At 43.4% G+C, this 23647-nt stretch overlaps 2 protein-coding genes across 5 annotated transcripts; one reads left to right on the forward strand and one right to left on the reverse strand.

Annotated features, from left to right (window-relative positions):
• The first annotated feature begins 2487 nt into the window (after positions 1-2487).
• On the forward strand, positions 2488-10542 carry LOC106583386 (cell division cycle-associated protein 3). 2 transcript variants are annotated; one of them, XM_014167511.2, is made up of 6 exons: positions 2488-2793; positions 3149-3303; positions 7291-7411; positions 8176-9090; positions 9178-9257; positions 10179-10542. In XM_014167511.2, the coding sequence occupies exons 2-6, from the start codon at positions 3166-3168 to the stop codon at positions 10269-10271; spliced, it is 1347 nt and encodes a 448-aa protein (XP_014022986.1). In that variant the 5' UTR covers positions 2488-2793; positions 3149-3165; the 3' UTR covers positions 10272-10542. The 2 variants fall into 2 exon arrangements, with proteins under 2 accessions (XP_014022986.1, XP_014022990.1); XM_014167515.2 differs by lacking the exon at positions 2488-2793 and adding an exon at positions 2870-3015.
• Positions 10543-10926: 384 nt separating this feature from the next.
• LOC106583400 (guanine nucleotide-binding protein G(I)/G(S)/G(T) subunit beta-3) lies at positions 10927-20173 on the reverse strand. 3 transcript variants are annotated; one of them, XM_014167528.2, is made up of 10 exons: positions 19892-20173; positions 16075-16197; positions 14842-14987; positions 14201-14209; positions 13575-13638; positions 13212-13374; positions 12968-13034; positions 12469-12670; positions 11973-12189; positions 10927-11773 (listed from the first exon to the last, which is right to left on the reverse strand). In XM_014167528.2, the coding sequence occupies exons 2-10, from the start codon at positions 16129-16131 to the stop codon at positions 11667-11669; spliced, it is 1032 nt and encodes a 343-aa protein (XP_014023003.1). In that variant the 5' UTR covers positions 16132-16197; positions 19892-20173; the 3' UTR covers positions 10927-11666. The 3 variants fall into 3 exon arrangements, with proteins under 3 accessions (XP_014023003.1, XP_014023008.1, XP_014023017.1); XM_014167533.2 differs by lacking the exon at positions 19892-20173 and adding an exon at positions 17175-17803; XM_014167542.2 differs by lacking the exon at positions 14201-14209 and having other exon boundaries at positions 19892-20172.
• Between the last annotated feature and the right edge of the window lie 3474 nt (positions 20174-23647).

Consider the following 23647-nt stretch of genomic DNA (forward strand, 5'->3'; position numbering starts at 1 on the left):
ATTCACATACGTATTCACAAGGAAAGTATTCAGCTTTCAAATGCACTATATATACAAAGTATGTGGACACCCTTTCAAATTAGTGGATTTGGCTATTTAAGCCACACCCGTTGCTGACCGGTGTATAAAGTCGAGCACACAGCGATGCAATCGCCATAGACAAACATTGGCAGTGGAATGGCCTTACTGAAGAGCTCAGTGACTTTCAACATGGCACCATCATAGGATGCCACCTTTCCAACAAGTCAGTTTGTCAAATTTCAGCCCTGCTAGACCTGCCCCGGTCAACTGTAAGTGCTGTTATTATGAAGTGGAAATGTCTAGGAGCAACAACGGCTCAGCAAGGAAGTGGTAGGCCACACAAGCTCATAGAACTGGACCACCGAGTGCTGAAGCGCGTAATGTGTAAAAATCGCCTGTCCTCGGTTGCAACACTCACTACTTAGTTCCAAACTGCCTCAGGAAGCAACGTCAGCACGAACTGTTTGTCGGTAGCTTCGTGAAATGGGTCTCCATGGCCGAGCAGCTGTACACAAGCCTAAGATCACTGTGTGTAATGCCAAGCGTCGGCTGGAGTGACGTAAACATCGCCACCATTGGACTATGGAGCAGAAGAAACACATTCTCTGGAGTGATGAATCACGCTTCCCCATCTGGCAGTCCATCAGACGAATCTGGGTTTGATGGATGCCAAGAGAACGCTACCTGCCCCAATGCATAGTGCCAACTGTAAAGTTTGGTGGAGGAGGAACCATGGTCTGGGAATGATTTTCATGGTTTCAGGCTAGGCCCCTTAGTGAAAGGAAATCTTTACGCTACAGCATACAATGACATTCTAGACAATTCTGTGCTTCCAACTTTGTGGCAACAGTTTGGGGGTGGCCCTTTCCTGTTTCAGCATGACAATGCCCCCATGGAAAAAGCGAGGTCCATAAAGAAATGGTTTGTCGAGATCGGTGTGGAAGAACTTTACTGGCCTGCACAGAGCCCTGACCTCAACCCCATCGAACACCTTTGGGATGAATTGGAATGACGATTGCGAGCCATGTCTAATCGCCCAACATCAGTGCCCGACCTCACTAATGCTCTTGTGGCTGAATGGAAGCAAGTCCCTGCAGCAATGTTCCAACATCTAGTGGAAAGCCTACTCAGAAGAGTGGAGGCTGTTATAGCATCAAAGGGGAACCAACTCCATATTAATGCCCATGATTTTGTAATGAGATGTTCGAAGAGCAGGTGTCCACATACTTTTGGTCATGTAGTGTATGTTGCATTGCCCAACATTTGACTATTACCAAACAAAAAAAATCAGGTTCAAATGTATGCCTGCGATTTCTATCTACCAATGAAAAGTCATAGTGGGAGGACCACACAACATATCATCGTGTGAGTCGATATGATTGTTATATCAACATTTGCTCATAAAGGCGTTTACACCACCATTTCAAGATCCCACCATGTCAAACTAAGAAAGTATCTGTCAGCAGCAAATGCATGTATAAAATTGTATCGAAACTCCTGTTTCTGTCACAGCTGTCTTTATCTTTTTTTATTCGGTATGACTTTACAATACTCACATAAAAACTGTGGATGAAAACGTGGTTATTGACAGTATTTCCCTAATTGTCTTGGCCAGTTGCTGTAGAGTAGACCCAAATAGGACAAAAATAACCAGGATTAAGCTGCTTTTACAGCACAAAACAGCAAATGGTAAATGCAGTTTCTAGTATCTGCTGCAAGGTCTACTTTGTATATAACTTCATGGGTTTATATACATCATTGAACTTGACTTATCTATAGGTTTTGCACAGATACAGTATTTTGCTATGGGCTCTTTCTATGGGTATAGCACAGCCAAACATGTTCCTTCACATTCGTATTCCCATTCACGAGATAAGAATGCGGCTTTCAAATAACGTTGCACTCAGTGTTGCCAACTAATATTCAGGGTAAATTGCTAGAGGCAGGTTGATTTGTTGCTAAAAGTTGCTAAATTACGTTGTGATGTCATTGCGTGATAACGTAAAACTACGTCATTACGTAGAATACACAATAACATTACTCAAATTGACTGGCCATCTCGGCCAAAAATATGATTTGACATTTGTTCAGGTACAGACTCACACTCTTTTCTGTACAATTTTGATTGAGACATGTTGATTGATGTTGTAAGTTCTGTTCAAGATCAAACATTCGTGACCAACTATATTCATTGGGTTTGGCTCGTCGAACCCGTACTACTGTTGATGCAGTGCTGCTGGCCTGAGCGCCTGCTGTTGACGTCACTCACAATGCACGTGTGTTGTGACTGAGTGTGTGACAGAGAAAGTCGTTTTTGTGTCATTTAGACGGAGAATGCGTGCATTTTAGCATTTGAGTCACTTTTCAAAAGTTGCTAAAAGTTCCAAATAAATGTTTAAAAGTAGCTAAATTTGTTGCTAGGTGCTGTTTGAAAAAAAAGTTGCCAAGGTAGTCTGAAAAGTTGCTAAATCTAGCAACAAAATAGCTAAATTGGCATCACTGGTTGCACTGCACAACATTCAAGAGGCTGAAATTCAAATCCGCACTGCATGGTCAGATCTTGTGTAGGTTTTAAACTTGTTTTCAGTATCAAACCACGCCCGTTTTAGAGATCGTTGGTATAATCAGCCAATCTCTGTTGGGAAGGCGGTGGTACCAACGTCACTGATTGGCTGGTTTGAAAATAACTGGATGCACGCTTTTCGCAATTTAAATCCTCATGTTTTGCTTCGAAAAAGTGAAAGGATACTCACTTCAAGCTAAACGTTTAAGGTAAGTCATTGTTGGCAAAAAGCTACTTTATTACCTAGCAGATTCATGTGACTTGCATACAAATAATCGAAGAGCAAGAACCTTATTTTGTAGCTCGCTTCAAGATAACTTTGTTAAACTGAGTTTAGCCATCCGCAGACTTTAGTTTAGTTAACGTGACTTGTTAGTTTGAGCAAGTTTGCCGAACCAATCGAACTTTTTTTTTAGCTATCCACAATAATTGTAAATTGCCTAATGAATGATTTTATTAATTTTATCTGGCTTCAAAAACAAGAACACGTTAACTATTTAGCTAGATAAAGCGAGTTTGTTTTCTAACGTAAACTTTTGTCTAACTTCTGTCTTCGGACATTAGGCATCTACTGAATCGTCATGGGATCCAGCGAGAGTAAGGTTGCTGTGGCCTCAACGCCCAAACATGACCACAGCCATCGCATCAAACACGACCGTCTCTCTCAACTTGTCGACCCACGGTCTCCATCTGTAGCCATTGACCGCACACCTATTCAGGTAACGGTAGCTGACAAGGGCCAGCATTTTGATTTGAAAATAGTTTATTATTTAATTTATACTTCTTAACTCATGCATTTGCATTTAATTTGAATACTCTCATCATGTGTAATTGTTCTGTTTACTGTATCTGTATTGTATGTATATTGTGTCAGTTCCTGTCTAGTGTTTAACTTGCAGCACCATTTCACCAAGTCAGCTTTTTGACAACTGTGACACTGGTAGGGATTAACTGAGCTGGTCTTGGGGTCATTGATAAGTCATTGTCTCAACGCAGCCTTGAAATTATGATTTGGATGGACTCTGTCATTCCTGTATGCCAAATACAAATGTGATTCACATTTTCAAACAGTCCATTTAGAATTTCCAACGAGGCTATACATTTGGCTGATTGTTTTTCTCTCGCCTGACTACTGTAATTTCCAGACTATTGAGCGCACCTGAATATAAGCCGCACCCACTGAATTAAAAAATATATATTATTTTGTACATAAATAAGCCGCACATGTCTATATAATGTGATGAGAACTACATTGATTTGGGGTTCACTTTTATTTTGAGAGTTGTGCCTTTCCTCAGCCACGGTGTGTTATAGTACTTCTGCACATATCTCACAAATCGATGAAACCTTCACTCTTGTGCGGACATTTAGAAAAGAACCGTGCCAATTAGAAAAATAAGCCACGGGGGCTTTTTGAGCGAGAATTAAGACAACTTAATGAGCTACCGAGTGACTTGGACAGGCAAGCCCCATACTATTGTGGAGGACTTAATTCTTCCTGCTGCTACGGATATGGCTAGGACAATGCTGGGGGAAAAGACCAAAAACTATACAGACAATCGCTTCATCAAACAACACTGTTTCACGTCACATCAGCGACATGGCAGGAGCTGTTTTGAAACAATTACTGCTTCGCATACAAGCCAGTGAATTCTATGCGTTACAGCTGGATGAGTCAACAGGCGTGGCGGGCCTGGCACAGCCCCTGGTATGTCCGTTATGTTTATGGGGGGTCAATTAAGGAAGACCTCTTTTGGAAACCAGGACAACAGAGAATATTTTTAAAGTACTGAACAGCTTTCAAATCGAATCAAAATGTATTAGTCACATGCGCTGTATACAACATTTCACTCTATACCTTATACATCGTATAACCAGCCAGCTGTATGTTGATATTGTCGTCGTTCAGCCACGACTCCGTGAGCATGTTCGTTTTTCATGTCCCATTGGTAGTTTAATTTTCCACGTAACTTGTCTTTTTTGTCCAAAAGTTGCACGTTTGCAAGTGGGGGTTTATTCGATCGCCTACAACTTCTCAGAAGCCTGACCTTCGGCCTCTCTTTCTCCACCTCCTTTGTGACGTCAAATGGACTTTGGTGGTCAAGATGTGTTGGTATCTGTACTGATGGCGCAAAAGCCATGACAGCGAGACATAGTGGAGTGGTAACACGCATGCAAGCAAATTCTCCCGACGCCACTTGGGTACACTGCAGCATCCACCGAGCGGCTCTTGCTGCTAAGGGAATGCCTGACCGACTGAAAGATGTTTTTGACACTACAGTGAAAATGGTGAAGTTTGTTAAAGCAAGGCCCCTGAACTCTCGTGTATTTACTGCATTATGCAATGATATGGGCAGCGACCATGTAATGCTTTTACAACATACAGAAAGAAGTGCGCTGGTTATCAAGGTGCAAAGTATTGACACATTTTTTTTTTTGAATTGACGAGCTTAAAGTTTTATTTACCGACCATAATTTTCACTTGTCTGACCGCTTGCATGATGAGTTTCTCACACGACAGGCCGATCTGGGTGATGTTTTTTCCCGCCTGAATGATCTGAATCAAGGATTACAGGGACTCCCTGCAACTATATTCTATGTGCTGGACAAAATTGAGGCTATGATTAAGAAGTTGGTGCGCTTTGTCTGCATTAACAAGGACAACACACAGGTCTTTCTATCATTGTATGAATTTTTTATGTGTGTGCAAATGAACTCAAGCTTACTGACAATGTCAAATGTGATATAGCGAACCACCTGAGTGAGCTGGGTGCACAATTACGCAGGTACTTTCCCGAAACGGACGACACAAACAACTGGATTTGTTATCCCTTTCATGCCCTGCCTCCAGTCCACTTACTGATATCTGAACAAGGGAGCCTCATTGAAATTGTAAGAAGCGGTTCTGTGAAAATTGAATTTAATCAGAAGCCACTGCCAGATTTTTGGAATGGGCTGCGCTCAGAGTATCCTGCTTTGGCAAGTTGCGCTGTTAAGACACTGATGCCCTTTGCAACCACGTACCTATGTGAGAGTGGATTCTCAGCCCTCACTAGCATAACCTAAATACGGGCACAGACTGTTTGTGGAAAATGATTTAAGACAGACTCTCTCCAATACAACCCAACATTGCAGCGTTATGTGCATCCTTTCAAGCACACCCTTCTCATTAACCTGCAGTGAGTTATTCACCATTTTTGTTAACCAAATAAGGTTTTATATGTAAGATGGCTAAAGAGCAAAATTATGTATTATTAATTGTGCCCAGGTCCTAGAGCTCTGTCACAACACGGCTTGTGGGAAGTGACAAACTCACACACATTTATTAAACTTAAGAATGAATCGTGTGTGTGTGGCAGGCTTACAATGATGGCAAAAAAACAACATTTGAGAGTGCGGCTGACCCTGGTGCTAGAGGAGGTAGGCAGCTGGAGGTTGAATGTTTGAAGGGGTAAGGGACTATAAAACGTTTGGGAACCACTGCTGTAGAGCATCTTCTGTTTCCAGAAGGTGTCGACATTATCTATCTATAAAAGTGATTCCAACAGAGCTACAGTAACCTTTTAGCCAGGCATGTAATGCCAGTAGCCTGCTGAGTCTTTCACGCCTGCTTTTTAAAAAAATCTTTCAGTACTAGAATCAGTTCCTTTTTTAAAATCAGTTTTCAGATGTTCTGAATTAGCCCTCCAGATGTTTCACCCCACATGGACTACGACAGCGTCAGCTCCCGGCATCGGTCGGAAGCAGCCTTGTAATGTCCTGTATTCGTGCTCCAGGACGGCACAGGGTTTTTGCCCCGGGAACCAAAATATTTCTAAAATTAAGATGCCGACGATGACCGCTGGTGCAATGGCTAAGGAGGTCCAGCTGTTCTTTCGCCTCGAGTGGTTTCGCAAACCACTCAAGGGCGGTGGGGCCCGATGGACCCGAGCCAGCTGTAGTATCCATCGTGGATGATGAATGGGCTGGAGTCTCAGGCTGTCTGAGGGTGGCAGCTCTGAGGATCTGAGCCCGAGGTAGAAGCCACCGGAGACGAAGACCAAACAGAGGGCCGAGGCGCAGGTACCTCCGGCTCTGATCTCTAATCAGAAGCCCCTAGCGAAGATGGTGCCGGAACCTCTGTATCCAGGGCGGCGACGCCGTTTCTGCTCTTTGTCCGGGCTTAACAGAGAAGGGCATTCCCCAAACTGTTGCCACAAAGTTGGAAGCACAGAATTGTCTAGAATGTCATTGTATGCAGTAGTGGTAAGATTTCGCTTCGCTGGAACTAAGGGACCTAGCCCGAACCATTAAAAAACAGCCCCAGACCATTATTCGTCCTTCACCAAACTTTACAGTTGGCACTATGCATTGGGGCCGGTAGCGTCTGCCAAGCCCAGATTCTTAAGTTGGACTGCCAGATGGTATCAGTTGAATCATATTTTACCGTGTGTGTGTGTAATGCGTGTCTGTTTGTCCCGTCAAACGTTTGGACACCTACTCATTCCAGGGTTTTTCTCAATTTTTACTACTTTCTACGTTGTAGAATAATCGTGAAGACACAACTTTTGAAATAACACATATGGAATCATGTAATAACCAAAAAGTGTTACACAAATCAATATTTTTTTTTTAAATATTTGAGTTTCTTCAAAGTAGCCACCCTTTGCCTTGACAGCTTTGTGCATGCATACATCGTGTAACAAGAATGTCTTCATCTATTTCAGGTGGGTGGAACTGTCTCCTGTGTCCCAGTTGTGGTGGAGAGTGACTGCTCCATTCTAGCCAGCGACCCTCGGTCATCCTCAGTCGGTGTCACCCGCACCCCAATGAAGGACTCAACGAGAGGTAACTATCTTACCCAAGTGGCAAAAGCTATCCAGTCAAGCACTGGAAGAAGGCCTAGGGTTGATTTTTGGGTTTGGTTAGAATTATTTATTTTAACAGGGAGTCCTGCTGAGACCAGATCTCTTTCTCAGATGATTCCTAAATGCATCAGAATAACACCAACCGGGTTTGACATGGGGATGGCATCCAGTTTCTTTGACTGTAGAAACAGCATTAAGGCGTCTGCATACTAGGTTCGATTTGTTCCTAGCAGCACTCAGCTAGGTGATGTGAACATCTCTGCCTCGCATACTCCCTTTAAAAAAATGTACATCTTCGCTTGAAAAACTAGACTGCGATAGTACTGTTTGTCCCTTTTTGAGATACAATAACTAGTATAAACTTCCTCAATAGTCAGAATGAATCTTAAGAACTCAAATTTGTAATAAATGTTGATATTTTTGCAGAGGATCTTAGTCACGCAATTTTACATCTAACAGATGTTTGGTGCAGTATTTCTCAATGAAACAAAGGGCTAGATTGAATGGGCTCGCTGGTCGGATATGTAGTTTGGAGTTAAGATGGCGTGTCGCCTTGTTAATGTCCAAAGTGGAAGTCTCTTTCCATTTCCCCTGACCCGGAACATTGTCGTTGGGGACTCAGCAGAGGCTCCCCCTGCCCTAAACTGTAGATGCAGCATTGCCCTTTCAGTACATTTTCAAAAATCTTTTTGTCAGTTATTTTATTTTAAACTTTTGATTTTTTTTTGTTTTTTGTTCCTCCAGTGACAGTTGGCTCCTTCGCCCGTTGCCTCGACATGCTCCTCCACGGTGACTCTGTAGAACTAGTTGCCCCTGTGCCCTTTAACAAGTTTCCCAACCTCAACGTGGAGGAGGCAGTGGTGGAGGAAGAGTTGGGCTCCAGTGAGCCCGTTCTCTCTCCTCAGCCATCGCAGGTCTCAGGTGACATGATCCAGCCCTCTCCCCAGAGCGTGACTAGTCATACGCTTCTCATCCAGAGCCCCTTCGTTCTCGTGGGGGAGGCCCAGATAGAAGTCAAAGCCGATTTCACTCTGGAGGAAGCCGAAGAGGCCGAAGAGTCTTCACTACACAAGCGCCTGAGTATGAGCTTGATCACCTGCCAAGATGGTGTCACCCCATCACCGACCTTCGCCGAGGTGCACTACGACAGCCCTGCGTCGCGTCTCCCTGAAAACGCTGCTGCTGAACTCCACAAGGACGAACCTGACCACGCGTATGCCCTTCCCTCATTCACCTCTGACCCTGCACAACCTCTGACCCCTATGGCTGAACCATCCATCCCCACCGTTACAGACTTCACTGAAGTCACTGTTGCTACGGAGATGCCTAAAGTGGAGGTCCCAACACCAGTGGAGGAGCCAGTGATGCCCGTCAAACAAGAGTCACCTGTTGTACCATCCACCACAACCACTGGCCCCAGCGTGAGCCAGCAGCAGCCCCAAGCCACTGGGATCCGCTGCCCCACATTCGACACCAAGAGCCCCAGTCAAATGGTGTTCAAGCCCCAGTGGCTAGGGAAGGGCTTCGGGGCCACAGGGGTGAGGGCCAGAGGGAGAGGAGGCAAGGGGGGTTTGTCCACTTCACCACTCTCCGTCCAGGTTGGAAACAAGAATGCACCCAACGAGAACAAGGGGCAGTCAGTCAAACCGAAGCAGAGAGGTACGTGGGTGTTTCATTTCTTGCAGAATTTCCTGTGATTTTTACATTTTTGTTTTAAAACGCTTTCTCTCCGCTCCCATGTGGCAGACAAGGCACTCATGGCTGAAGGCCGCTCCCCTCTGCAGATGCTCAAGGAGACCAACTCCCCCCGGGAGCAAGCTACGCAGGTATATAGATGGTGTACACTAGGGCTGTGACAGTCATGGTATTTCAGATGGTTATTGGTCACCCATTCAAGTCAACGATGGCATAATGGTTGGACTGGCGGCCGTTGTGAGGTCGTCACTATCTGGGAAAGCGGTAAAGCCGAAAAACCTGTATTCAAAAATGTCTTATTTTTAACCCAACCTTAGCCACACTGCTTACTTTAAGCCTAAACCAAAACTTTAATTAAGACCAAAAAGCTACGTTTTGACTTTGCCACTGGCCCAACTAGTGGGAACCCCATTGCGAGTGTACCCATCAATATGTGATTTGTTGATTCAACTCGACTGACATAACAAAAAATACATTCAATTAAATGGTGACATCTGTTAACATTAATTTGAATGATCATTCTACATTACATGGAAATTATTGCATCACAATACCAGGCAGCCGTTGCACATGTACCAATGGGTTTACCAGTCAAATTGCCAGGATCAGAGGTTGCAAGCCCATTCCATGTGTGCTACAAGGCCTTGCTGAAAGGAGCAGAGTTTCATCACGTTGTAAAGAGTCCATGTTACTGCTGAAACTGACTCGACTGCCCAGCAGTCCCGTCTTCAGTCAGCTGTCTGTTCCACAGTGATACAAATAAATGGTTTTTGAAGAGACACCAATTATATTTTCATGACTGTCTTCATCCATAAGTCTGTTATACGGTAATTGTGCCAGCCCTAATGTACACACTATTCCCTCAGATGCAAGTACATGTGCAGTTCCCTATCTCACTCTTGCCATCTCATTCGTTCATTTCTGCACACACTAAAGCCTAAGGAACAGGATTGATCTATTTGGTGGGTCAGAGGAAAAGGAACAATCGCATCTGCTTTTAAACCTGTGGTCTAACTGAAAGCTTCTGTCTCTCTTCCCTCCCTGCCCATCAGATGAAGCTGAAGGTGTCCACCCCAGACAGACAGAGGCTGGGTCAGATGGACCGGGGAGTCCTGACTGTGTCCATGGACAAGGAGAACAGATAGACGGACGCTGCAGAAGAACATGCACAAACACTAACTGGCCAATGTACAGAACTTTGCCATCTTTCTAAAAACAAGTCTTTTTAAGTGTACAGCTTTCTTTTTTTCCCCGTGACTTATTCAAACTGCTAACAAATTATCATTAGTGTACGTTGCTTTTGGAAGTGTCATCGATATGATTGGTCTGACTGTTTCTTTGCATTTATTTCAAATGTCCATATCAGTGTTTTTGCTATCCTGTCCTTTATGTAAATAAATTTGCTTTAAATCCTAATTTGTTTTTTTTTAATGCTCTTAACTGGAAAACACCTTTGGGGGGGGCAGGCATCTAAGTTTGAAGTAGGATTACGTGTTTAGTCTTAAGGTATGGCTTTACTTAGCACCTTAAGTGTAAGAAAAGCGCCTTATGAATTTACTATATGCACAGTGTTCTGATGGTAAAGGCAGGCTGTCCAAATTGTCAAGTGTGTGTGATGTGAATTGAAAAGAAATTGTCACTTCACATTGAGTTATAGTGCTGTACAGGGTTGCCACTATGTTTTGCTTGCACGACATTGGTAAAACAAACCACGTGTGTAGCCATTAGTCACTTAGATATACACAGCCAGGTAAGGTTTAAACTCCTCCAGTCCTCTATGACAAATGTGAAATATTGTGGTCTTGTGCATTTGTCTTTAGTTATTTGTCAGTGAACCATAAGATCTATATCATCTCATCTGTCCAGCCAACAGTTTACTGAGAGCGCTTATGCCTAGCCATCGGGAAGTAGGCCAAAAGATTAGACCCCAACTTATCCTTTTAAACTTTCAGACACGCTCATGTAGAAGTCTGCAGGCTAAACAATTTTATTCTAATGTGACCATAAAAATAGAAAACTTAACTAAACAAGGGAATTCTAACCAACACACAAACATCCGCTTGAAACAAATGAATGCTTACATATTCATCCTCTGACAAGCATTTTAACTCGTCTCAAATATAAAAGCATGTAACGTCCTAGTTATTGTAAACCTACACAGTCTATCAGTGGTCATTTATTTTGTGATCCTATCCTGTTATTTCATCCAAATCTCTACTGTTTCCATTTGGCAACTGCTCTTATGACCTAGGAAATATATTCATATAACGCTAGAATTCAGTTTGAACCTTGACATAAAATCGATCATGTTTTTCTACAAAAATCCCCCCCCCCGCCTAACTCTAAACTTGAGTAGGAAGAGACGACAGACTCTCTCGTCACAATTCTTCTCCAAATCGAATAAGACTTGGCACAATAAAAATAAATAACCTTTAACCCATGGCTTCCTAGTCTCCCTCTTCAAGCTACCGGGTTTTCATGATATTCTTCCCCTCTCCTTAGTCTTTCGTTCTGTCTGTTCTCTAGACTAGAGGACTGGCTCAGTTCCATATCTTCAGGAAGCTGTCCCAGGATCCTGTGCAGCATGCCATTCCGTCCGAGGATACTCCGATGCAGCTCACCCTGTTGTCATGACCAGCCAGCACTCCTGAACCATGAAGAGAATTATGTCAGTATAGAATGTATGCAAATATTATGTTTGCCTACATTGCATCCACATTATTTCTCCCTTCGTCCCACTCGCATCCTCCTTTCTCCTCTCACCATCCCCTCTACTTACCCACACTGTCTCCCTCTTTCTGCCTCCAGCCCCTCTAGTCACCATCTCTTCCCCCCCGCATACTCACCCACTCTCTCGGCTTTAAGCATGTCCCAGATGTTGACGTTGAAGTCATCGTATCCGGCCAGTAAAAGGCGGCCGGAGAGGGACGGGGCGAGGGAGGTCACTCCACACATGATGCCTGAGTCCTGGTAGGTGATGAGCTCCTGGTCTGCCCTCAGGTCGTACAGCTTACAGGTGGCATCGTCTGAGCCCGTTATAACCGCATTACCATTGGGGAAGAACTGGACAGAGTGGAGAGGACAGAGCAGTGGTCTCTCTAACTGTGGTTCTGGAGAGCTACAGAGCAGGTGTAAGCTTTTGTTCACCTCATTAAATGAATCAACTGTTTGAGCAACCAGTTGCATCAAATACATTTTTGGGATATTGTACGTTTTGATAAGTGCTTTTTAAAAACTTGGAAGTCTTTGTTTGTCCACGTGAACTGCCGGGTGCAGTGCATCTATCAGAATACTAAACTATTAGTAAACAATGAATAAATGCTGGGGGTCCTCTGTCCTCACCCCGATGGCGTTGATGTCACTCTCGTGGCCGCTGAATGTCTGTCTGCAGGTTGCTTCCCTGATGTCCCACAGTTTGGCCGTGAAGTCACACGCCCCCGAGATGAACATCTTGAAGTCGGGGGACACGGCCAGGGACATGCAGTCACCCAAGTGGCCCGCGAAGATGGTCTTCTCTGTCCCTGTCTCAATGTCCCATAGAACACTATAAAGTTTGGACAGAGGGAGGGAATAGGAGGAGAGGATGGATGTGGAGGTGGGCAAAGAAGACCGCAGGGACATGGTCAAAGAAGAGAGGGTTGCGATGGAAGGGCGAACGATGGAAGAATGTTTAGGACACCATTGCAGAAAAGTAATAGATAAGACTGCATATCAAATGAAGGGTACAGTATAAGCCATAGAATTAGAATGATATGGTAGCATTAACAGATTGGACTGATCTCTGGTCAGTAACCCCTTATTGCACACCAGACTCATAGAGACTCCATCTCTATGATCTTACCAGGTGCAGTCGCCAGAGCTGGTGATGATCTCACTGTCGCTAAGGAAACGACAGCAGGACAGGTAACCTGGGAAATAAGAGAGAACACCATCAGAGCCATACAACACAAGCATGTGAGACTGCTGTATTGGATAGACTATATAAATACTACCTCGTATGTTCTTACGTTGTGTTTGATCGAAACGACTCATCATTAAACGTGTTGCCAGTAATGCGGTCTTAATGAATGCAAATAGTGGGGCACCTGTGTGTGCGGCCAGCTCACGCATGACCTTGACGTTGCCGTCCTTGCCCTTGAGGTTGTAGATGGAGCACATGTTGTCGAGACCGCCACACGCCACCATGTTCCCTGAGGGCGCGTAGGCACACGTCATCACCCACGACGACTTCAGAGGGATGGCGCTCACCTGAACAGAGAAGGAAAGTGATTCCTCACGGGGACCAGTGTGTGTACGTGCCTGTGTGTCACACCGCATTTGCCAATGTGAGCACTTATATGAGCACTTGATATTACAGTATATTGTCATTGCATGCCGTATTCATGCAAAAAACACTGTCCCCTGACCAAAACTCCCCAGACTGTAAACCCAGACGCAGTCTGCCATACCTTGTTGGTGGTCAGGGTGTCCCATACTATCAGCTTTCCATCTTGAGAGGCACTGACACACAACCTGGTAGAGAAAACAAGACCGGTGTAGAGACAGACAGACAGAAACAGAGAAAGAGCGAGACAGAGTACAGTAAAAGATCCAAGGACCTGCAGCAGCTCAAGATAGACAGATCGATAACAGATACAGAGACTCTTTTGTCCCAATGGCAGTCCGTCTTTAACATGACTGATCTAAAAAGCCATGACATGGTAATGACATGGTAATTGAGTAATGCTACTGCACTTGTTCCTATTGCCAGGTGTTTCCAGCACAAATGATGACGGGGATGTCGATGCTGGTGATGATGATAATGATGATATTGTGTGCTCTGTAGTTATGTCTAGCCACTATGGAGGAGTATGTGTGAATATGTTGTCTGTTAAGGGTTCACAGTTGCCCAATGAGTTCCCCATTGAGGGCCAATAAAGTTGTATTGGATTGTATTGTCTTAGACATAGAGAGGCATTGTTACAGAACCTCTTAGCCCAACACTGGTTCAGTTAGTAAAAACTATCTTTAGATCCACCAAATGTAGGATACCCCAAGTATTGTAAACCCAGGAAAAGCTAATAAGCTTACTAACTTGCTACAACTGAGAAAGAGAAGAGATGAGATGAAATGAGAATATAGGGAGAGGTAAGGAGAAGGAGAGAAGACAAAATGAAAGAAGAAAAGGTGGGTTAGTGCACATTGAAGTTACAGTATCAGCAATAATTGATTGATTCAGGGATAGTGTCGGTTTAAAAGTGTTGCCAGACTGTCAGTCAAGTGTTTCCTGGTTCCACTAATTCGTCCAATTAAAACAAGCTATGGGATTGCAACGCCAATCCAATTAACCAATAAACACAGAGCACCACGTGATGCCAGTTTTAAACCATAGCAGTATTTGTCACAGCTATTTGTTTGAATGAATGGATGAACAGATGAATATATATGTTACATAATGACATGATAGAACCAACAGAAATGATTGAATGAATACTTAAATACTTGAACGACTCAACAAGCAATTCTTAGGAAAAGAGTGCAGGCTAGAAGCCTGAAGGGTTGTTGTCTACTTTGAGCTAGTGGTTCTGTATGTATGTATGTATGTATGTATGTATGTGTGTATGTGTGTGTGTGTGTGTGTGTGTGTGTGTGTGTGTATATGCATGCCTGTGTGTACGTATGTGTACCTGTTTGTATGTGTGTGTGTGCTCTTGTATATGGCGTATGTGTGTTTACTTGGTGTCAGTGCCCCAGTGCATGGCATAGATCTTGGCCAGGTGACCCCTCAGCGTCTTCCTGGTCTTCAGCTGGACACGCCCCACCAGCGTCGTCCCGGCAACCGCCTCCTGCAGGGTGGTGTCCTGCACTACCTTTCGGGCCTCCTGTAGAGGAATGGTTGTGTATGGTCAAGTTATGGTTATAATAACTATGGTCCACTTAACTATGGCTAAAACCACTGTGATAACGATTGTAATTTTCAAGGTGTGCTATTGCTGCTGCAACCTGGTCTCAGAAGAAAACGTATTACATATGACTAAACTGCTGTTTACACCTACTCCTCCTGCCTTTGGACGAACAGAGCGGTCAGGGGTGGGGATCTATGGTCATAACTGTTGTCATAGATATGACTGTGACTGTGGTGTTATGAACACCTATACACCTTACTGTCTAGAGGATCAGAACCGTTAGGATTTTATATTATTGTATTAGGATCTCTTTTAGCCCAAGGGCTAGTTTTCCAAGAGTTCTTAAGAAATGTAAAAAAACAACAACATAGAAATGAGAAAAACAACAAAAGCTAAAATAAAAGGACAAAAACACAAACAAAGTTTCACATCCCTATTACCTAGACATATTAAGAGTAACACCCCCCCAGCCCCTCCCCCCTCCTTCCCCCCACCCGCATACTTCATGTCCACATATGGATTTAAATACAACATAACATATTACAAGAACTTCTTAGAACCACTCTAGTCGTTCAATACATTTTACGAATGAATCTCTTAAAACAACTCGTTTTTGTCAAGAAGTTCAAGGACTTCACTGCCCTGAGGTAAAAGATCTTTTGCCCAGTTCTAATGTGGGTTTTGGTGGTCTATAGGTGGCCTTTGGTGGTCTATAGGATGAGGATTCTTGTTCAGTTTATGGTTGATGATCATGGTAAAATTTTCAGCAAAAGGCAAATAGTTTAATAATGTACTAGCACATGAGAGGAACACAGGCAGGCGTTATATTCACACTAGTGATTGATTATTGCCAAGCAGTTAGAAAGGAGATCCAGCATCCGGAGGGCTGCCCGTTTGAATCCTGGGTCTGACTGGGGGGAAAATGGGCGGGAAGTGAGCTGGCAAATAGAGTGTTGCTGGTATCAAATCCTTGAGTTAGAAGCGGAAGTCAAAATCTGGTTGGATCCTGTGTGCAATTGACCAATAATGTGATCTTCATCTGAATTATTGATTGATAACTGACAGTGATCTGATCTTTGAGGTTGTCCGCCTCCTTTCGCAGCTCCTCCATTTCGCCCATGGCAACGGTTGGTAAGCGTCGTCACCGATGGAGACAGGAAGGGAAATCAGGTGAGCAGATGTAATCCTGGGGAAGAGAGGGGAAAAAATGTAACATTGCATTTTATCAGTTCATTATCCATTCTTCTCACTGTAATGTCAATGTCTGTTACCTGTATACAGCAACACATTAGATATTTATGCGTGTTACCAGCTTTTTAGATCAAGGTCTACCCACTCTTTTCTTTGTTGTTTAGCTACTGTTTTGCAATTCAAACCTCCCTCAACTACTTTGCAAACCCTCACAGGACCACACACACACACACACACACACACAAATACCCATACACTCGCAAACCCACACCCATAGTCAAACAAGCTCACTTGCACAGATATGCATATGCACACACACACATGCACGCACACACACATACATACAAGCGTGCAACTATATGAACTAGTTAATATAACTCTTACTGCATATACACGAACACACTTTCCCACCCTGATTGTAAACTCAAACCTGTATGGTGCATCATCTTCATACTAACGCTTCTCTTGTTGGATATCTCTCCTCATGCTTATACTAGCTAAACAAACACAGTATTTACTCTGCCCTTTTCTATCTCAATATACTTTAGTGCCATAGACTTTGAAAGCTTTCCAATCTTACGTCAGCCCTGAAAGCGCTTATGTTTTTGGGATTCCAGTGATATCACATCACAGCGCTCTAATGATGCAAATAATCCTGTCGACTGAATCGATGAGGACTGAATTGTTTTTTCAATGACCAAAATATTCTCAGGTTAGGCCTACTATACGGTAAAGACAAAAAGTAGGGATAAGCTATCTCAAGTATCTCTGTCACATTATCAAATTAGGAACTTTATAACTGGCAATGGCATCAGACTATTTTCTATGAAATCAGATGATAACCTTTACTTTAAAACACTCTAAACATGATAATCACATAACACAACATTTAATGTAACATCCACGCATCTAATAACATATTTGCATAATATTTGTGACAGATTCAATTATTTGGATCTTACTCTATCTTACCTTGAAAACTACCAGGAGAAGAAAACTCAAAACCCTATATCCCTGGCTTTGATCGTGTTTCTTTGCTGCAATCTCTCTCTCTCTCTCTCTCTCTCTCTCTCTCTATTTGTCTAAAGTGTCTCCGTCAAATCTCATTACCAAATTAATTTGCCTCTCATTTGTTTGAGGAGAAAGGTAGAGGGAGAGAGAAGAGGCAGTGACTCAGAGGAAGATATTCACTGTCTATTGTTCCTTGCTGTCCCTATCTGTCTAGTACTGTAGGATACATGCATGTGTGAAAACACTGTAAATCGTATGTCTAAATATAGAAATGCCTGAAACAATTAACCCTAAGGCGATTGCATCCATCTCAAGTTAGCTGCGCTCATAGGTGTCCTGCTCCCTCACCTAAAGGGAGTAGGATCCACAATGGTCACCTTATCTAGCCTTCATCTGATTTAGGCCATATATTTGGTTCCCTGAGAAAATTAAGTTTATAAATAGTACTAACCCAATAAAACGGGACCGTTTTTTAAAAAGTGTTTCAACTGTGCTATTGCCCTTTTGCCATCCTGTCCCTGAGACCCCGGCCTGCCGTTGTTGCATGTGATTAAATGGCTGCTAGAGGTTGTCGCAGAGTGGAGTGCATTAACACAGAGGGAGAAGGGAGGGGGGGAGAGAGAGAGAGAGAGAGAGAGAGGTAGGGAGGGGGAGAGAGAAGGGGGTGGGCCATGTGTAGAGGCAATGCAGGAGAGAGTGAGTTTAAATCCTAGTGGCTGAAATTTTAAAGGAAGCCTTTCGATTCAAATCTGCTCTCATCCGATTACTGACTGCTCTTTGCATCTGGATAAGAGGTGGAGAGAGGGAGGGCCGTGATGGAGAGATGAGAGAGGGAGGGGGAAACTAGTGGTGGCGGATGAGAAGGAGGGAGAAGGGAGAGAATGGGGTGGTTAAAATCTAAGCTAGGGTGAGATGGGTGATTTCTGTATGAAATGGGCAATAAACTTGAGCTAGTGATTGTAGGAATGTGTAAGTCAGATCTTGTTTTCTCGCTGTAAATGTTTCACCTTTTCACTATTGACACACCATTAGTATTGTGCCACGTACTATTAGGCAGATTGAAAAAATGTTAACAGTGACCGGTGGCCAAACCTTAGTGAGAATTTAGCACTAAAAACAAGACCTTTCTCAGAATGGGACTGAAGAACTGTTTCCAATTTGTAGCAAGACGACGACGCCTTGGAATGTATTTCCATGCTATGAAAGGGTCTAACACAAAGTACCACGTTTCAGCACCTATGCCAACTAGACACCCACAACACTAGTGATACCGCCGGCAGAGAATCAAATGTATTCAGGATGAATCAGAGGAAACACTGTACAATGCTCTTCAAAAAACAAACAAACACTAAAACAAAGGATGTGATCATTCAAATGGACTGTGTTTAGACAGGCAGCGCAATTCGGATTTTGTTTTCCCACTAATTGGTCTTTTGACCAATCACATCAGCTCTGAAAAAAAAGAAGATCTGAGGTGAAAAGATCTGATGTGATTGGTCAAGACCAATTAGCGTAAAAAATATGAGATTTGGGCTGCATGTGTAAACTGTCTGTCAATGGGAAAAAATCCACTTAGAAGATACAATTAATGTTATCCTTTAAGATTATCTGTAAGCAGAGTAGTGCATTAGTAGTGCAATAGCAATATTACATGCATTATAATATATAAATCATATGTAAATCCTTGTTATGATAAAAATGTAAAACATTCAATTCAACATATCCAATCCAAGTTAGTGTTGTTTTTCCATGTGATCTCCAAGGAATCAACCATGCTGCCATACTTCTTCAATTAAATTCCCTACCATGTTGTCGAGAAGAAAATGGATTCATAGATTTTACAGTATCGATAAACTGTCATTTGTCGCCATTAAACGGCACCCTCGTCATAGTGCTATCAAATGAAATTGAGACTTATCCCAACACTTTGATTATAGGAGAAAATCAGGACACACTCAATCCAGAACTAGAAGTACTTCTACACTCCCCAAACTGATCTGGCAGCAGCAGGTAGTTTAGCGGGTAGTCCTTTCCTGCAGTTAATTACCAAAAGTGCCCTCATGGCTGGAATATTACTCATATTTTTCATCATTTCATCATTAATAAAGATGATGTCATAAAACCTCATGACGATCCAGTGTTTCTATGTCAAACAGCGCTGTTATGTTTCAGTCTTCTGTGACGTATGTAAAGTGTAATATTGGGATGCGAACTCAAAATGTAATACATTTCAACTCTATATCTGACATGGTACAGATGTGGTATTTTGTTTAAACCATGTGTATGAGGTGTATACTTTTGTTTCAAAGTAGATTTGTTTAAGACTACCAAGAATCACTCTGGGTGACCCTGATTTAGCCCACTACAGTAAAAGGTTAAGAGCATTGGTCCAGTTACCGAAGGTCGCTGGTTTTAATCCCGGAGCCGAATAGGTAAAAAATATGTTTGATGTGCCCTTGAGCAAGGCACTTACCCAAATTGCTCCCGTAAGTCGCTCTGGATAAGTGTCTGCTAAATGACAAAAATGTACAAATCTGGTTCAACCAAGAGCTCCATATACAGCGCTACTGTGATCAGAGGGTTTCACTTACACATCTATTCACATATCCAATCAAAAACTATAAATAAAGAAAACAACAATTGAGGTGTAAAATAAAAATGTATGGATTCCTACTCACCAAATAAGGAAGTTCTCCAGTGGGTTTCTTAACCTGTTCTCACTTTTCAGGGTCCCTCCGTTTAGTTGTCATATGTTTACTCTTCTTCTGTTACTAGACGTTTTTTATTCAGTTTTCCTGTCCCACACAGAATGGATATTCCACTCTCTTGCTCTCTCTCTCACTCTCTCTCCTGTGAGGAACAGATGAGGATTGGAGCGGATGAAGAGAGATCAGGGATGAGGGGATAAATCCAGCGATGGACAGAGAGAGAGAGGGTGGGTGGGGGGTGTGAGAGAGGGAGACAGAAAGAAAAGAGAGCAAGAAACAGAGAGAAAGAGAGAGGGAGAGCGAGAGGGAGAGAGAAAGAAAGAAAGAGAAACAGACAGAAGGAGAGAGAGAGGGAGAAACAGAGAGAGAGTGGGGGACATAGCGAGAGAGAGAGAGAGAGAGAGAGAGAGAGAGAGGGAGGCAAGCAAAGCACACCAAACAAGGTGGGCAATCGTGTCATGGGGTCAAAAGACAGGAACCGGTCCTGCAGTAATAAAAAATAAAATAAAACATGCACTCCTGGATATGGCTTTTTATGGTGTGGTGTGAAAGCCTGTGACTGGCAGGGGGCTTCAGTGTTTTGTAAACTTGAGAAAAGTCTAATATTAGAAAAGCCAGCAGCACAGGCACAGACAGAGAGATGGGGACCAGACGAGGGGACATTGGTGACACATCGCAGGCCAGGGGAGAGAAGTTACTCTAGTACACCTGCATGTATGAACCTCTAAGGCCAGGACCTCAACCTGCCTAACTATGACCTGATGAAGATACACATTTGCTACAAAGCCACATGGGTAAGAATAGAGTAGATTTGATTGGCCTCTGAGAAGGACATTCTCTTTCACAGGCTCGTACCATGGTTCATAGGTGTGGTCCGTAATACTGTATTTACGGCGCTTTTATATGTGCCACTTTTCATGGTCTCAATGAGCTACATTATTCTGTTCAAAAATATGCATCAAAGAAGGCAACTTGCTAAAAGTGAGACACAGTAAAAAGGAGATCAACAGAAAGAGTGTCCAGGTGGTGTGACAAAGAGAGAGAGAGAGGAAACAACCACAGCGACTAAGCGAGACAGGCAGAATGAAAAAGAGAGAGAAGTTTCACTACATTGCCCTTTGACGATCTGAACTTATCTTCACATGGATAGTATTAACCCAGTACTTCCACTCTCTCTCGCATGGTCAAATAGCAACAGGACTCAGTGAGCGAACAGACACTCTCCTTTTTCTGACAGCGCTGACGCTGGATTCAGGGGAGAGACAGAGAGAAAGAGAGCTGGAGAGCAAGAGGTATGGCGGGGCATTTGAGAGAACCAGCGTGGGGCCGAGAATTATAATCTATTAAGCTTTGTGTGGTCGTCTCTATTGGTCTCGCACATTCAGCTAAGCTACACGCGCCAGCAGTGAGCCTGCAGAGCAGCTTTTGGCTGCAGTAGGGATGTGACAGCCAGGACAGAGCACTGAGCCTTCTGTTGCTCTGTGATGCTTTACAGCATAATTATAATACTACAGCCATTAGCAGCCCACTGTCCCTCTCTCCAAGTCTTAAACAAAAGGGAAGGGGGAGGATGGGATTAAATGTAAAATCACACAGCCAGAGGAATCAGCCGTCAACAAACAACCTGGGAAGACACAGAAGTGAAAGCCTATCTAATACTAGACTAACCTGTCTCGGGCAGTCGTTGCGCTACTTGTATGCCTGTCTTTATTTGTCACCTTTGACCAATGTGCTTCTATAGTGTGATGGCAGTAACCAACATTGATATGACAGTATCACTTGACTTGACAGTATATAGTATCAAAAAGGGTTCAATCAAACCGGCCTTACCGTAGCTAATGTCTGCTTAAATCTTAATAGGACATACTGAAAAGGATATACGGATATGGACATGCCTCAATTTGTCAGGGCATGGACGCTACAAGCTGTCGAAAGCGTTCCACAAGGACGCTGGCCCATGTTGACTCCAATGCTTCCCGCAGTTTTGTCAAGTCGGCTGGATGTCCTCCTGGTGGACCATTTTGATACACACCGGAAAACGGTTGAGCGTGAAAAGAACCCAGCACCGTTGCAGTTCTTGACACAAACCAGTGCGCCTGGCACCTACTACCTTACCCCGTTCACAGGCACTTAAATATTTAGTCTTGCCCATTCACTCTCTGAATGGCACAAACACACAATCCAAAGTCTTAGGTGTCAAGGCTTAAAAATCCTTCTTTATCCTGTCTCCTCCCCTTCATCTACACTGATTGAAGTGTATTTCACAAGCGACATTTCACCTGGATTCACCTGGTCAGTCTATGTCACGGAAAGAGGTGTTCCTAATGTTTTGCACACTTGGCGTATATGCTGTATGTAATTTGGATGTGTATCCTTACTCAATTAGAGGAAACACCATAGAAATAGAATGAGAAGAGTGATTATCTCTGTGGAAAACACTATCACATCAAACTCTTTTTACGTTGTATTTTATATCAAAAACGATTGGGACTGATTACTAATCGTGTGATGTACAGCCGATATGCATTACATCACTTGTATACAAATATAGACACATCATTTGACACTAGATAGTGGGGTGACAGTGTGACAATGCTTGAGATGCATGATATAGATGTACGCCTGCTTAAACTGGGCCTTTTTAGGGAATGCAGCGGCTGGAGAGGGTAGGCTAAGGGATGGAAGCGGTTAAAACCAGGAGTCCATTAACAGGCCAGTCGACCCAATTCTGCAGCACCCGCGGATTATCACACGGGGGGGAGTGAGAGAGTTAATATGGGTCGTAAACAGTGCTTGACTGGCCGTGACTCAGTAATGCGAGGAGGGGGAGAAGGGTGGGAGATATAAATGGGAGAGATGTGAGTCAGACTGGATGTAAATTATGAAATGAATTCTAGTTGGATTATGGTTCCATATTCTAAATGGGAGAGATTTCGTAAACTTCATAAACAAATGCACTCATTTATGAGGGATTAACGGTAATCTGTCTTTCTATCCTTCCCCCCTTCTGCATACCTCTCTCTCTCTCTCTCTGTCTCTCCCTCTCTCTCCCCCAAGCATCAGTTGTTTTGTGCATTGCAGAGCTTTGTCTATCTCCCCCTCCCTCTTTGTCTTTCCCTTTCTATGTCAGTGTTTCTGTACTGCATGGTCTAGTCCCTAAACAGGTGTGACATCTCTTTCTCCTTATCTGTCTACCTCTCTCCTCCCTTCCCCTCCTCTGCCTCCCCTCCATCTCTGACACTCACACATTAACCCTCTCTTGGTTTCATGGTCTTCATCTCCACACAGTTCAAGGGCAGCCTGGCACTGAGGTAATGGTTAATGGACTCTACAAATCCACAACTATTATCTCAACTTGACATTTACTGTACTTTTCGCCGGCCGCATTTGTTGATAACGAAATCAGAAAATACTCTAAATACATTCGGTATTATAAGATATTCCTGGAAAATGCTCTCTCTGCTGTGCCGTTCGAGGAACTAGAGCAAGCACACTTGTGGTTGTTTTGTTTGGAACACAACCCTGCGTCACAGCCATCACACAATTACTGGTGTTGTTTTTACGCAATCCAAAAACGGTCCATTTAAAATCGCAATCTGGGTCAGGTGAGCATGATTTGAAAGCTTGTTCTATTGCCAACGTGACTTGCTGAGTTTTGTACGATCTTGGTGTTAGGCTTTCACAAGGCAATTCAGAGAAACAGATCGTAATTTTGGTGCGCATAGA

The sequence above is a fragment of the Salmo salar genome, chromosome ssa02, assembly GCF_905237065.1.
Source record: "Salmo salar chromosome ssa02, Ssal_v3.1, whole genome shotgun sequence".
NCBI classification, from domain to species: domain Eukaryota; kingdom Metazoa; phylum Chordata; class Actinopteri; order Salmoniformes; family Salmonidae; genus Salmo; species Salmo salar.